This window comes from Micromesistius poutassou, assembly GCF_964030765.1.
Source record: "Micromesistius poutassou genome assembly, chromosome: 8".
NCBI lineage: Eukaryota > Metazoa > Chordata > Actinopteri > Gadiformes > Gadidae > Micromesistius > Micromesistius poutassou.
Window position 1 is genome coordinate 21,115,668 of NC_140278.1, and position 15,000 is coordinate 21,130,667.

Below are 15,000 nucleotides of genomic sequence, written 5' to 3' on the forward strand. Positions count from 1 at the left end.
GGGTTAACTAGGGTTAACTAGGGTTAACTAGGGTTAACTAGTCCTACTGCCCTTTATATAGACTGACCCCACAATGTACACCTGGAACGGCCGTTAACACAGGGTTAACTAGGGTTAACTAGGGTTAACTAGGGTTAACTAGTCCTACTGCCCTTTATATAGACTGACCCCACAATGTACACCTGGAACGGCCGTTAACACAGGGTTAACTAGGGTTAACTAGGGTTAACTAGGGTTAACTAGTCCTACTGCCCTTTATATAGACTGACCCCACAATGTACACCTGGAACGGCCGTGAACACAGGGTTAACTAGGGTTAACTAGTCCTACTGCCCCTTGTATAGACTGACCCCACGTGTACACAGGGTTAACTAGGGTTAACTAGTCCCACTGCCCTTTATATAGACTGACCCCACAATGTACACCTGGAACGGCCGTGAACACAGGGTTAACTAGGGTTAACTAGTCCTACTGCCCCTTATATAGACTGACCCCACATGTACACAGGGTTAACTAGGGTTAACTAGTCCCACTGCCCCTTGTATAGACTGACCCCACATGTACACAGGGTTAACTAGGGTTAACTAGTCCCACTGCCCTTTATATAGACTGACCCCACAATGTACACCTGGAACGGCCGTTAACACAGGGTTAACTAGGGTTAACTAGTCCCACCGCCCTTTATATAGACTGACCCCACATGTACACAGGGTTAACTAGGGTTAACTAGTCCTACTGCCCCTTTATATAGACTGACCCCACATGTACACAGGGTTAACTAGGGTTAACTAGTCCCACTGCCCCTTGTATAGACTGACCCCACATGTACACAGGGTTAACTAGGGTTAACTAGTCCCACCGCCCTTTATATAGACTGACCCCACATGTACACAGGGTTAACTAGGGTTAACTAGTCCTACTGCCCCTTTATATAGACTGACCCCACATGTACACAGGGTTAACTAGGGTTAACTAGTCCTACTGCCCCTTGTATAGACTGACCCCACATGTACACAGGGTTAACTAGGGTTAACTAGTCCTACTGCCCCTTATATAGACTGACCCCACATGTACACAGGGTTAACTAGGGTTAACTAGTCCTACTGCCCTTTATATAGACTGACCCCACAATGTACACCTGGAACGGCCGTTAACACAGGGTTAACTAGGGTTAACTAGTCCTACTGCCCCTTATATAGACTGACCCCACATGTACACAGGGTTAACTAGGGTTAACTAGTCCTACTGCCCCTTATATAGACTGACCCCACAATGTACACCTGGAACGGCCGTTAACACAGGGTTAACTAGGGTTAACTAGTCCTACTGCCCCTTGTATAGACTGACCCCACATGTACACAGGGTTAACTAGGGTTAACTAGTCCTACTGCCCCTTATATAGACTGACCCCACATGTACACAGGGTTAACTAGGGTTAACTAGTCCTACTGCCCCTTATATAGACTGACCCCACATGTACACAGGGTTAACTAGGGTTAACTAGTCCTACTGCCCCTTATATAGACTGACCCCACATGTACACAGGGTTAACTAGGGTTAACTAGTCCTACTGCCCCTTATATAGACTGACCCCACATGTACACAGGGTTAACTAGGGTTAACTAGTCCTACTGCCCCTTATATAGACTGACCCCACATGTACACAGGGTTAACTAGGGTTAACTAGTCCCACTGCCCTTTATATAGACTGACCCCACATGTACACAGGGTTAACTAGGGTTAACTAGTCCCACTGCCCTTTATATAGACTGACCCCACATGTACACAGGGTTAACTAGGGTTAACTAGTCCCACTGCCCTTTATATAGACTGACCCCACATGTACACAGGGTTAACTAGGGTTAACTAGTCCCACCGCCCTTTATATAGACTGACCCCACGTGTACACAGGGTTAACTAGGGTTAACTAGTCCCACCGCCCTTTATATAGACTGACCCCACATGTACACAGGGTTAACTAGGGTTAACTAGTCCTACTGCCCCTTATATAGACTGACCCCACATGTACACAGGGTTAACTAGGGTTAATTAGTCCTACTGCCCTTTATATAGACTGACCCCACATGTACACAGGGTTAACTAGAGTTAACACAGGGTTAACTAGGGTTAACTAGTCCTACTGCCCCTTATATAGACTGACCCCACATGTACACAGGGTTAACTAGAGTTAACACAGGGTTAACTAGGGTTAACTAGTCCCACTGCCCCTTATATAGACTGACCCCACGTGTACACAGGGTTAACTAGGGTTAACTAGGGTTAACTAGTCCTACTGCCCCTTACATAGACCAGGTGTACACCTGGGGGGGGGTCTAACGACCTTTGGGTGGAACACACACACACACCTGTCCGCTCTGCGTCTTGGCGGCTGAGGTGTGTGTGGAGTGACACGCCGCGACCTCCACCACCCTGGAGGAGAGAGAGAGAGGAGTGTGTTGAGGTGGATTCATCACACACACACACACACACACACACACACACACACACACACACACACACACACACACACACACACACACACACACACACACACACACACACACACACACACACACACACACACACACACACCTCTCCTTCTCGGCCATGACCTGCACGGGGCTGTGCTGGTTGCTCTTGTTGCCCGTGCCCAGCTGGCCGCAGGTGTTGGCCCCCCAGGCGTAGAGGGCCCCCTCGTCCGTCAGCGCCAGGCAGTGGGCGTAGCCGGACACCACCTGGGGAGAGGGGAGGAGCCCGTTAGAGACACGCCCCCTCGTCAGTGTGTGTGTGTGTTGTCGTGGTTACTGGCCGTGTGTGTTGTTGTGGTTACCTGCCATGTTTGTGTGTCGTCGTGGTTACCTCCCGTGTGTGTGTGTGTGTGTGTTGTCGTGGTTACCTGCCGTGTGTGTTGTCGTGGTTACCTGCCGTGTGTGTGTTTGTGTGTCGTCGTGGTTACCTGCCGTGTGTGTGTGTCGTCGTGGTAACCTGCCGTGTTTGTGTGTCGTCGTGGTAACCTGCCGTGTGTGTGTGTGTGTGTCGTCGTGGTTACCTGCCGTGTGTGTGTGTCGTCATGGTTACCTGCCGTGTGTGTGTTTGTGTGTCGTCGTGGTAACCTGCCGTGTGTGTGTGTCGTCGTGGTAACCTGCCGTGTTTGTGTGTCGTCGTGGTAACCTGCCGTGTGTGTGTGTGTGTGTCGTCGTGGTTACCTGCTGTACACACAGCCCCTGCAGCGCGGTCAGCCTGCAGGGCGACAGCTGGTTCCCGTTGTTCCCCAGACCCAGCTGGCCGTTCCCGTTGTACCCCCAGGCGTAGAGCTAGAGGAGTAGAGCGCACAACACGACACGTCACACACGGTAGAGCACACAACACGTCACACAACATAGAGCTAGAGGGGTAGAGCGCACAACACGTCACACACCGTAGAGCTAGAGGAGTAGAGCGCACAACACAACACACACCGTAGAGCTAGAGGGGTAGAGCGCACAACACGTCACACACCGTAGAGCTAGAGGAGTAGAGCGCACAACACGTCACACAACGCGTCACACAACGTAGAGCTAGAGGAGTAGAGCACACAACACAACACGTCACACAACACGTCACACAACGTAGAGCTAGAGGAGTAGAGCGCACAACACGTCACACAACGTAGAGCTAGAGGGGTAGAGCGCACAACACGTCACACAACGTAGAGCTAGAGGGGTAGAGCGCACAACACGTCACACACCGTAGAGCTAGAGGGGTAGAGCGCACAACACAACACACAACGTAGAGCTAGAGGAGTAGAGCGCACAACACGTCACACACCGTAGAGCTAGAGGGGTAGAGCACACAACACGTCACACAACGTAGAGCTAGAGGAGTAGAGCGCACAACACGTCACACAACGTAGAGCTAGAGGGGTAGAGCACACAACACAACACACAACGTAGAGCTAGAGGGGTAGAGCACACAACACAACACACAACGTAGAGCTAGAGGGGTAGAGCACACAACACAACACATCACACAACGTAGAGCTAGAGGAGTAGAGCACACAACACAACACACAACGTAGAGCTAGAGGGGTAGAGCGCACAACACGTCACACAACGTAGAGCTAGAGGAGTAGAGCGCACAACACGTCACACAACGTAGAGCTAGAGGGGTAGAGCACACAACACAACACACAACGTAGAGCTAGAGGGGTAGAGCGCACAACACGACACGTCACACAACATAGAGCTAGAGGGGTAGAGCACACAACACAACACGTCACACAACGTAGAGCTAGAGGGGTAGAGCACACAACACAACACGTCACACAACGTAGAGCTAGAGGGGTAGAGCGCACAACACAACACGTCACACAACGTAGAGCTAGAGGGGTAGAGCGCACAACACAACACATCACACAACGTAGAGCTAGAGGAGTAGAGCGCACAACACAACACATCACACAACGTAGAACTAGAGGAGTAGAGCGCACAACACAACACACAACACACACAACACAACATAACACACACACCGTAGAGCTACAGGACACACACAAGCTCGTTAAGCGGCTCGTTAAGCGGCTCGTTAAGCCCTCACCTCTCCGTTGTCCACCAGGGCCATGGAGGAGGTCTGTCCGCAGGCCACGCCCACCACCGCCTTGCCCTGCAGGCAGCCCACCACGCGACGGGGGCTGGGCTGGTTGGCTGTGGAGCCCGAGCCCACCTGACCGCAGTTATTATAGCCCCACGCAAACACCTGGAGACAAGGAGACAGATGTTATATAACATAATGAGTTATTACAGCCCCACGCAAACACCTGGAGACAGAGACAGATGTTATAGAACATAATGAGTTATTACAGCCCCACGCAAACACCTGGAGACAGAGACAGATGTTATATAACATAATGAGTTATTACAGCCCCACGCAAACACCTGGAGACAAGGAGACAGATGTTATATAACATAATGAGTTATTACAGCCCCACGCAAACACCTGGAGACAAGGAGACAGATGTTATATAACATAATGAGTTATTACAGCCCCACGCAAACACCTGGAGACAGAGACAGATGTTATATAACATAATGAGTTATTACAGCCTCACGCAAACACCTGGAGACAGAGACAGATGTTATAGAACATAATGAGTTATTACAGCCTCACGCAAACACCTGGAGACAAGGAGACAGATGTTACATAACATAATGAGTTATTACAGCCCCACGCAAACACCTGGAGACAGAGACAGATGTTATAGAACATAATGAGTTATTACAGCCTCACGCAATGTAATATAATATAATGTAATGTAATATAAAGACCTCTCCATCTCCGTCCGGTTGGGGTTGGGGTTAGGGTTGGGGTTGGGGTTGGGGTTGGGGTTGGGGTTGGGGTTGGGGTTGGGGTTGGGGTTGGGGTTGGGGTTGGGGTTGGGGTTAGGGTTGGGGTTGGGGTTGGGGTTGGGGTTAGGGGTTAGGGGTTAGGGGTTAGGGGTTAGGGGTTAGGGGTTGGGGTTGGGGTTGGGGTTGGGGTTAGGGTTAGGGTTGGTGTTGGGGTTGAGGTTGGGGTTAGGGTTGGGGTTGGGGTTGGGGTTGGGGTTGGGGTTGGGGTTGGGGTTAGGGTTAGGGTTAGGGTTGGGGTTGGGGTTGGGTTAGGGTTAGGGTTAGGGTTGGGGTTAGGGTTAGGGTTAGGGTTAGGGTTAGGGGTAGGGTTAGGGTCACTGACCTCTCCGTCGGTGGTGAGGGCCAGGGAGTGGTGTGAGCCACAGGCCACCTCTCTGAACCTCTTCCCCTGCAGGTTGGTGGTGACCAGCGTGGGCGAGGCGCACTGGTTGGTGGTTCCGTTCCCCAGCTGGCTGTAGCCATTGTGGCCCCAGGCGTACAGCTCTCCACCTGCAGGGACAGAACCACAGACAGACAGACAGGTGTCAGTCATCAGGAGGACAGACAGACAGGTATCAGTCATCAGGACAGACAGACAGGTGTCAGTCATCAGGACAGACAGACAGACAGGTATCAGTCATCAGGACAGACAGACAGGTGTCAGTCATCAGGAGGACAGACAGACAGGTATCAGTCATCAGGAGGACAGACAGACAGGTATCAGTCATCAGTAGGACAGACAGACAGGTATCAGTCATCAAGAGGACAGACAGACAGGTATCAGTCATTAGGACAGACAGACAGGTATCAGTCATCAGGACAGACAGACAGGTATCAGTCATTAGGACAGACAGACAGACAGGTATCAGTCATCAGGACAGACAGACAGGTATCAGTCATTAGGACAGACAGACAGGTATCAGTCATTAGGACAGACAGACAGGTATCAGTTATATATTGTTGTTTGTCTTTCTTCTGACAGATTTATTTTAAGTCACTCTGGATAAAAGCGTTTGCTAAACACCCCTAAATGTAAACGTTAATGTTCACCGTATATATCAAAGTTAATAATGTTTGATGAACAGTTCATGAGTTTCCGTTCATAAACTCTAAAGATAGCTCTAAAACTATTTAAAACAAACTGATGCTTCACTTAAAGTATACCAGCTGTATCATGGATTTACATTTTAACGAGTCGCCCAAAAGTCCACGTTGTTGTTGTTGTGACGTCATCACGGACCACAGCTTTGTACTGGGAGACCAGTCAGCACTCTGTCACGGCTCAGCGCGCTCATGGTATAAAGGTTTCCATGACAACGTTATATCCATGTTAGCTTACAGCCCAGCACTGACCCTAACCTTAACCCTTACAGCTCAGCACTGACCCTAACCCTACAGCCCAGCACTGACCCTAACCCTACAGCCCAGCACTGACCCTAACCCTACAGCCCAGCACTGACCCTAACCCTACAGCTCAGCACTGACCCTACAGCCCAGCACTGACCCTACAGCCCAGCACTGACCCTAACCCTACAGCCCAGCACTGACCCTAACCCTACAGCCCAGCACTGACCCTACAGCCCAGCACTGACCCTAACCCTACAGCTCAGCACTGACCCTACAGCCCAGCACTGACCCTACAGCCCAGCACTGACCCTAACCCTACAGCCCAGCACTGACCCTAACCCTACAGCTCAGCACTGACCCTACAGCCCAGCACTGACCCTAACCCTACAGCTCAGCACTGACCCTACAGCCCAGCACTGACCCTAACCCTACAGCTCAGCACTGACCCTACAGCCCAGCACTGACCCTAACCCTACAGCTCAGCACTGACCCTAACCTTAACCCTTACAGCTCAGCAGGTTAGAGGTTAGGGTGGGGTTAGAGGTTCGGGTGGGGTTAGAGGTCAGGGCTAGAGGTCAGCAATCAGGGTTAAGTACGTACTCTCAGTAGCCAGCAGCACTTGGGGTCAGGGTCAGGGTCAGGGTCAGGGTTACAGTCAGGGTCAGGGTCAGGGGTCAGAGGTCAGGGGTCAGGGGTACGTACTGTCAGTAGCCAGCAGGACGTGCGGCCCGCTCCCATAGCTGAAGGAGGCCACCTTCTTGCCCCTTAGGGCGTCCAGGGCCCGGGGAGCGATGGTGCTGAGGCTGTCCCCGGTGCCCAGACAGTTACTGCAGTTCAGACCTATCACCGCAAACTACACACACACACACACACACACAGGCACACACACACACACACACACACGGGTACACACAGAGACACACACAGATACAGTTACTGCAGTTCAGACCTATCACCTATCACCGCAAACCACACAGAGAGACACACACACACCTCGTTAGTGTGCGTGACGTAGAGCGCCTCGTTAGCCCCCCTCACCTCGTTAGTGTGTGACGTAGAGCGCCTCGTTAGCCCCCCTTACCTCGTTAGTGTGTGACGTAGAGCGCCTCGTTAGCCCCCCCATCACCTCGTTAGCCCCCCCATCACCTCGTTAGTGTGTGACGTAGAGCGCCTCGTTAGCCCCCCCATCACCTCGTTAGCCCCCCCTCACCTCGTTAGTGTGTGACGTAGAGCGCCTCGTTAGCCCCCCCATCACCTCGTTAGTGTGTGACGTAGAGCACCTCGTTAGCCCCCCCTCACCTCGTTAGTGTGTGCCGTAGAGCGCCTCGTTAGCCCCCCCCTCACCTCGTTAGTGTGTGCCGTAGAGCGCCTCGTTAGCCCCCCCCTCACCTCGTTAGCCCCCCCCTCACCTCGTTAGTGTGCGTGACGTAGAGCACCTCGTTAGCCCCCCCTCACCTCGTTAGCCCCCCCTCACCTCGTTAGTGTGCATGACGTAGAGCGCCTCTTTAGCCCCCCCCCCTCACCTCGTTAGTGTGCGTGACGTAGAGCGCCTCGTTAGCCCCCCCCCTCACCTCGTTAGTGTGCGTGACGTAGAGCGCCTCGTTAGCCCCCCCCTCACCTCGTTAGTGTGCGTGACGTAGAGCGCCTCGTTAGCCCCTCCCCCCTCACCTCGTTAGTGTGTGACGTAGAGCGCCTCGTTAGCCCCCCCTCACCTCGTTAGTGTGTGACGTAGAGCGCCTCGTTAGCCCCTCCCCCCTCACCTCGTTAGTGTGCGTGACGTAGAGCGCCTCGTTAGCCCCCCCTCACCTCGTTAGCCCCGCCCTCACCTCGTTAGTGTGCGTGACGTAGAGCGCCTCGTTAGCCCCTCCCCCCTCACCTCGTTAGTGTGCGTGACGTACAGCGCCTCGTTAGCCGAGTTCCCGAACACGCAGGCCTGCCGTACGGCGGCCGTCTCCTTGGCGCTCAGCAGGCTGAACAGCGGCCACTTGCTGACGTCCACCATGGCGCCGGCGCCGCGGGGCCGCCCGGGGCGGGGGGGCGGGGTCGGGGGCGGGGCCGGGCCCGGGGCCGGGGGCGCCGTGGAGACCGGGTGGGAGGGGGCCGGGGGGGCCAGAGGGGCGCGGTGAGCCAAGGAGGGGGTGGTGCTGTCGCCGCTGACGCTGGGAGGGAGACGGAGAGGTCACAGGTCAAGAGGTCAAGAGGTGGTCTAGGGGTCACCGGGGCCCAAGTCACACCGGGTGGTCTAGGGGTCAGGAGGGGGTCTAGGGGTCATAAGGTCGGTAAGGGTTAGGGTTAGGGTCACACCATGTTTTAGTGACGACGACGAAGAATAGAAAATGAGGCTCAAAACATTTTATTTCTGAACCCATAAGAGATGTAAAACAGAGCATGAGGACGGGCCGATCAATAAATGTTTAGCTTTGGAAATGTCGTCTGTCTGCACACAGCGGGCGATGTTTGTGAGTGTGTCTAGAGGGGAAGGTCAACTATTATATTCTTTACTTTTAAGACAACTTCAAACCAAAAGCACGGAGTGACATGCTGAAGAGGAACACATGTTATCTGCATCACCACGGCGTGATCACAGGGTGTGTTCTGCCCCCTCGCTGAGACCCACCGACTGTAAAAAGGTTTGTGGGGAACAGGGAACGAGCTTTATTAAACGCTTTGTTGGACACTTTTGTCATTTTAACATTTCTTCACGCTGTTAACTTTAATCCTCCTTCTAGTTCCTGGTGGGTCTTTGTTTTTGACTGCTTTATGACATCCTGGTGCAAAACATTAACATACTTTAATGTAAGGACATAATGATTATTATTAACTATTCTGTTTATGATCGTATACTTGGCAGCACCACTAAACAATGACTGGGAGGACTGGTTCTTAATCCCTGGCAACCCACAACCCACAACACAGTCCTGACCATCAACAGACACCAGCAGACAGGTTCATGTACACACATTCACCCATGTTCATTCATGTTAATGTATGTAGTTCATCATCCAAACACCAATCAGTGGTTTAGTATAACATGTTCATTCATGTTAATGTATGTAGTTCACCATCCAAACACCATTCAGTGGTTTAGTATAACATGTTCATTCATGTTAATGTATGTAGTTCATCATCCAAACACCATTCAGTGGTTTAGTATAACATGTTCATTCATGTTAATGTATGTAGTTCACCATCCAAACACCAATCAGTGGTTTAGTATAACATGTTCATTCATGTTAATGTATGTAGTTCATCATCCAAACACCATTCAGTGGTTTAGTATAACATGTTCATTCATGTTAATGTATGTAGTTCACCATCCAAACACCAATCAGTGGTTTAGTATAACATGTTCATTCATGTTAATGTATGTAGTTCATCATCCAAACACCAATCAGTGGTTTAGTATAACATGTTCATTCATGTTAATGTATGTAGTTCATCATCCAAACACCAATCAGTGGTTTAGTATAACATGTTCATTCATGTTAATGTCTGCAGTTCATCATCCAAACACCATTCAGTGGTTTAGTATAACATGTTCATTCATGTTAAAGGTCCCATGACGTGCCACCAGGTGTGGTGTGATTGGCCGTTACAAGCCGTTTTGAAAATCTGTCTGTTGTGACATGTGTGCTGGATAGATCAGTCTGTACCGGCCTACCCAGTGGACTGTGGCATGTCATGGGACCTTGTATGTATGTTCTACATCATGCATACTAAACACTATTCCAGTGGTTTAGGGTTAGGGTTAAGGGTTAAGGGTTAAGGCTAACCCTAACCCTAACCTTATCATACATGTACACATTAGCTCTGATGCTGCATCATAGTAAACTACTATTATCCTACTATTACAGTGTGGATATATGCATATACACACAGTTATAGTAGGATTATAGTAGTATACCATGATATATATATATACACATATATATACAGTCTATATCTAGTTCTAGTGCTAATGGTTAGCTCTGCATGGAGCTAGCCCTAGCCTCCTACCTAAAGCATCGCTCCATGGTGATAGAGTGGAGTTCAGTCTGCTGAGAGAGAGGAACACAGAGCGGACATCAGGACAGACTCTGCACTATAACCCTACCTTCATTCAACTAGTTAGTGGACATCAGGACAGACTCTGAACTATAACCCTACCTTCATTCAACTAGTTAGTGGACATCAGGACAGACTCTGCACTATAACCCTACCTTCATTCAACTAGTTAGTGGACATCAGGACAGACTCTGAACTATAACCCTACCTTCATTCAACTAGTTAGTGGACATCAGGACAGAGACTGTGAACTATAACCCTACCTTCATTCAACTAGTTAGTGGACATCAGGACAGACTCTGAACTATAACCCTACCTTCATTCAACTAGTTAGTGGACATCAGGACAGACTCTGAACTATAACCCTACCTTCATTCAACTAGTTAGTGGACATCAGGACAGACTCTGAACTATAACCCTACCTTCATTCAACTAGTTAGTGGACATCAGGACAGAGACTGTGAACTATAACCCTACCTTCATTCAACTAGTTAGTGGAGATCAGGACAGACTGTGAACTATAACCCTACCTTCATTCAACTAGTTAGTGGACATCAGGACAGACTCTGAACTATAACCCTACCTTCATTCAACTAGTTAGTGGACATCAGGACAGACTCTGAACTATAACCCTACCTTCATTCAACTAGTTAGTGGACATCAGGACAGACTCTGCACTATAACCCTACCTTCATTCAACTAGTTAGCGGACATCAGGACAGACTCTGAACTATAACCCTACCTTCATTCAACTAGTTAGTGGACATCAGGACAGACTCTGAATTATAACCCTACCTTCATTCAACTAGTTAGTGGACATCAGGACAGACTCTGCACTATAACCCTACCTTCATTCAACTAGTTAGTGGACATCAGGACAGACTCTGCACTATAACCCTACCTTCATTCAACTAGTTAGTGGACATCAGGACAGACTCTGCACTATAACCCTACCTTCATTCAACTAGTTAGTGGACATCAGGACAGACTCTGCACTATAACCCTACCTTCATTCAACTAGTTAGCGGACATCAGGACAGACTCTGCACTATAACCCTACCTTCATTCAACTAGTTAGTGGACATCAGGACAGACTCTGAACTATAACCCTACCTTCATTCAACTAGTTAGCGGACATCAGGACAGACTCTGAACTATAACCCTACCTTCATTCAACTAGTTAGTGGACATCAGGACAGACTCTGCACTATAACCCTACCTTCATTCAACTAGTTAGTGGACATCAGGACAGACTCTGAACTATAACCCTACCTTCATTCAACTAGTTAGCGGACATCAGGACAGAATGACCCTCTGAACTCTAACCTTCATTAAACTAGTTAGCGGACATCAGGACAGAATGACCCTCCGTTGGACCCTACAGAGGGCCTCGGTGACCCTAACCCTTGTACCCTAATATACCCCTCTGAATCCGAACCCTGTACACAGATGGCCCTGTCCCAATTCTCCCCCTTCCTCTAGATTTCAGCCCTAACCCTAGGTTGTGCGCGTTCCCGCGAAGGGGTAGAGTGTGTCCCAATGCTTAGGGGGAGCAAGAGGGGAGTGCTGTCTGTCCTGCAGCTAGGGGCACTCAAAGCAAGTGTTCTTGTTAAAGGGGGGGAGAGAAACAGGACTGGTGGCGTACTGACCCCTCGGTGAACAGACGCTAAAGGAAACACCAGGACAGAATGACTCCCTATTAACCCTAACCTCCTACCTCCTACCTCCTTAAACCCGTCCCTAAAGTCGACATTAAGAACGGACCCTAACCTCCTACCTCCTTAACCCGTCCCTAAAGTCGACATTAAGGACGGACCGAGTCGATGAACACAGACCCTAACCTCCTACCTCCTTAAACCCGTCCCTAAAGTCGACGTTAAGGACGGACCGAGTTGGTCAACAGACCCTAACCTCCTACCTCCTACCTCCTACCTCCTTAACCCCGTCCCTAAAGTCGGCGTTAAGGACGGACCGGGTCGGTGACACTCCCTACCTTCTGCGGAGGAGTCGGTCCCCTCCGGAGGGCTGTCTGTCTGTCTGTCTGTCGGTCTGTCGGGCTGTCGGTTCTGTCTGTCGGTCGGTCGGCCGTGTTGTCCGCTGTTTGTTTGTTTGTTTGTGTTTCCTCAGCCCCGGGGAAAGCACACGCTCAGCGACGATACACTTCCGGTTCATTTTCAAAATAAAAGTCCGTCCGACGTCCACTTTGAGCGTCAGTCGGTAAAGCCAAAGACAATTGTTTAGACAAGCTGTGTATGGACAGCTCGACATTGAATTGTGATCCTTTAGACTTCATTTAGTTATTACAGTAAATTAGACTATAGGTTATTTTGAATAGGGATCACGGTTTGGTTATTACCGTCGGCCGCCGCTAGAGGGCGGTGCCGGACCGTCACCCCCCCCCGCTAGAGGGCGGTGCCGGACCGTCACCCTCCGCTACTGTCTCTCTGTCTCCCCCTCTGTCTCTCTGTGTCTCTCTCACACTATATTCTCTACATTAATAATGTAGAATAGAACAAACCGTAAAGACGGAACGAGGCCAGGGTGCAGTTCTGTCTATGAGCCAGAGGGGGCGTTCCTCGCCCTCACAAAATACAGACCTGAGCGTAACGCGGCTAAAACGAGGTGGAGCTTTAAACGCTCCATAGATGGAGCGTTTATACATAGAAAAGATGAATAAATTAGTAAATTGTGTGTGTGTGTGTGTGTGTGTGTGTGTGTGTGTGTGTGTGTGTGTGTAATACTTTCACAATACTTCTGCATTGGTCTCAGAATGCTCCTACAAATCAGCTTCCGGTATTTCTGCGAGTGTGCAAAGAAATTTCAGGATGGCTATCCAGACAGGCATGCCAGAGTAGTTAACGGACGGCTTTCCAGAGCTGTCCTCTAGCTTTTGCCTTGCTTGCTGATGAGCTTGATGATTTCTTCTCTCTCAGTTGTTTCGTTAGGATGCGTAGCTCCCGTCAACGATGTTCGGTCCTCCTCTAGACGCTAAGATGAGCCCGCTAGAAAGACGTTGATTTACTCTGCTGTCCTCCCCCCCCCCCCCCCAGCGCCTCGCCGGGGTCCACAGAGCCCAGCTGGACTGATAGCAATGTTAAAAACGGGGCCCCACCATGTTGGCAATAAAACTTTTTCTCAAAAAGTTTACAATTTTGCTTGATTGAAGTGATAGCTGTGATCAGGATTTTTTGCTTATATTGCCTGATTTTTTGTGTAGCTGCTCACATACACACACACACACACACACTCATCTAGACAACATCCAGACAACATCTAGACAACATCCAGACAACATCCAGACAACATCCAGACAACATCTAGACAACATCCAGACAACATCCAGACAACATCCAGACAACATCCAGACAACATCTAGACAACATCCAGACAACATCCAGACAACATCCAGACAACATCCAGACGTCGGGGCTAATTGAGATTCAACCTTCTCTCCGTTCGTCTTCAGCCTGGCGCTGACTCCATGGTCCGTCAGACCGCCTCTAACGAGGACTAACAGGAGCGCCGCGCTGGACGCTCCGAGTCTTCCTGGGCTTGTTTGGTGGAGAGGAAAACCCCCCCCCAGCGCTGGCTAACTACGCACTTTTATTTTGAAAAACTCTCTCGCGTTTGATGATGACTCATACGTGTGAATCCATAACCTGGGTGGAGAGGAGCAACACGGAGGCAAAGGGTTTTTTCAGACTCGACTCCCCAAAATAAATTAATAAATAAAAAAAGGAAAACATTCTAGGCGACCGCTTGGAAAGCGAAAGATGCGCCAGGGCACACTGACTGACTGTTGACTTTTTTTTTTTTCGACGCGGAGTTGACAAGCTGGCGTTGAAAATAATCCTGATGGGAGAACGTCGTCCACTTGACCCCGGCAAAGATGGAGGCTCTTTGTGGCGCCTAGCCGCGCAGCGCTAGTGGCGGCGCTAGTCAGGAGAAGTGCTGATGTCTGAAACAGCAAACAGCCCCAGCGCCTCTCTTTGCATCTTATCAGGAACACACAGGCGGTCTGGACGTACGGCAGGACAGCACCGCCGCCACCACCCCCACCCCCCCCCCCATGGCTGTATTCACACACCCCTCCCCCCCCACCCCCCCCCAACTGTTATTCAATTTGAAGGCAGAATTTGCACCACAGGGATGTGCTTCATCTGTGAGTCAGCTCGTTGGACGACAGCGACTCGGGCAGTGGGGGGAGGAGGGTAGGAGGGTGGGGGGGGGGGGGGTGAGGGGAGGG

At 50.5% G+C, this 15,000-nt stretch overlaps 3 protein-coding genes across 4 annotated transcripts in view; 1 reads left to right on the forward strand and 2 right to left on the reverse strand.

The window, feature by feature from the left end:
- thsd7ab (thrombospondin, type I, domain containing 7Ab) overlaps nt 1-560 on the reverse strand; it is a gene marked incomplete at its 5' end in the record, with an annotated part of 48,085 nt that extends 47,525 nt beyond the window's left edge. The window contains 1 exon segment of the mRNA XM_084471110.1: nt 554-560. Coding sequence (XP_084327236.1) covers nt 554-560 — 7 coding nt within the window.
- Nucleotides 1-15,000, forward strand: part of LOC311351107 (uncharacterized protein) — a 223,410-nt gene that overhangs the window by 163,952 nt on the left and 44,458 nt on the right. The gene's annotated exons all lie outside the window — the stretch shown is intronic.
- On the reverse strand, nt 2,148-12,866 carry LOC311351030 (RCC1 and BTB domain-containing protein 1-like; the record flags this gene model as incomplete). The annotated part of the gene is made up of 10 exons (XM_084471111.1): nt 12,748-12,866; nt 10,707-10,747; nt 8,587-8,869; nt 7,413-7,563; nt 5,707-5,873; nt 4,576-4,734; nt 3,207-3,314; nt 2,593-2,735; nt 2,363-2,430; nt 2,148-2,170 (listed from the first exon to the last, which is right to left on the reverse strand). Exons 2-10 carry the CDS (start codon nt 10,721-10,723, stop codon nt 2,148-2,150), a joined length of 1,119 nt encoding a protein of 372 aa, XP_084327237.1. The 5' UTR covers nt 10,724-10,747; nt 12,748-12,866.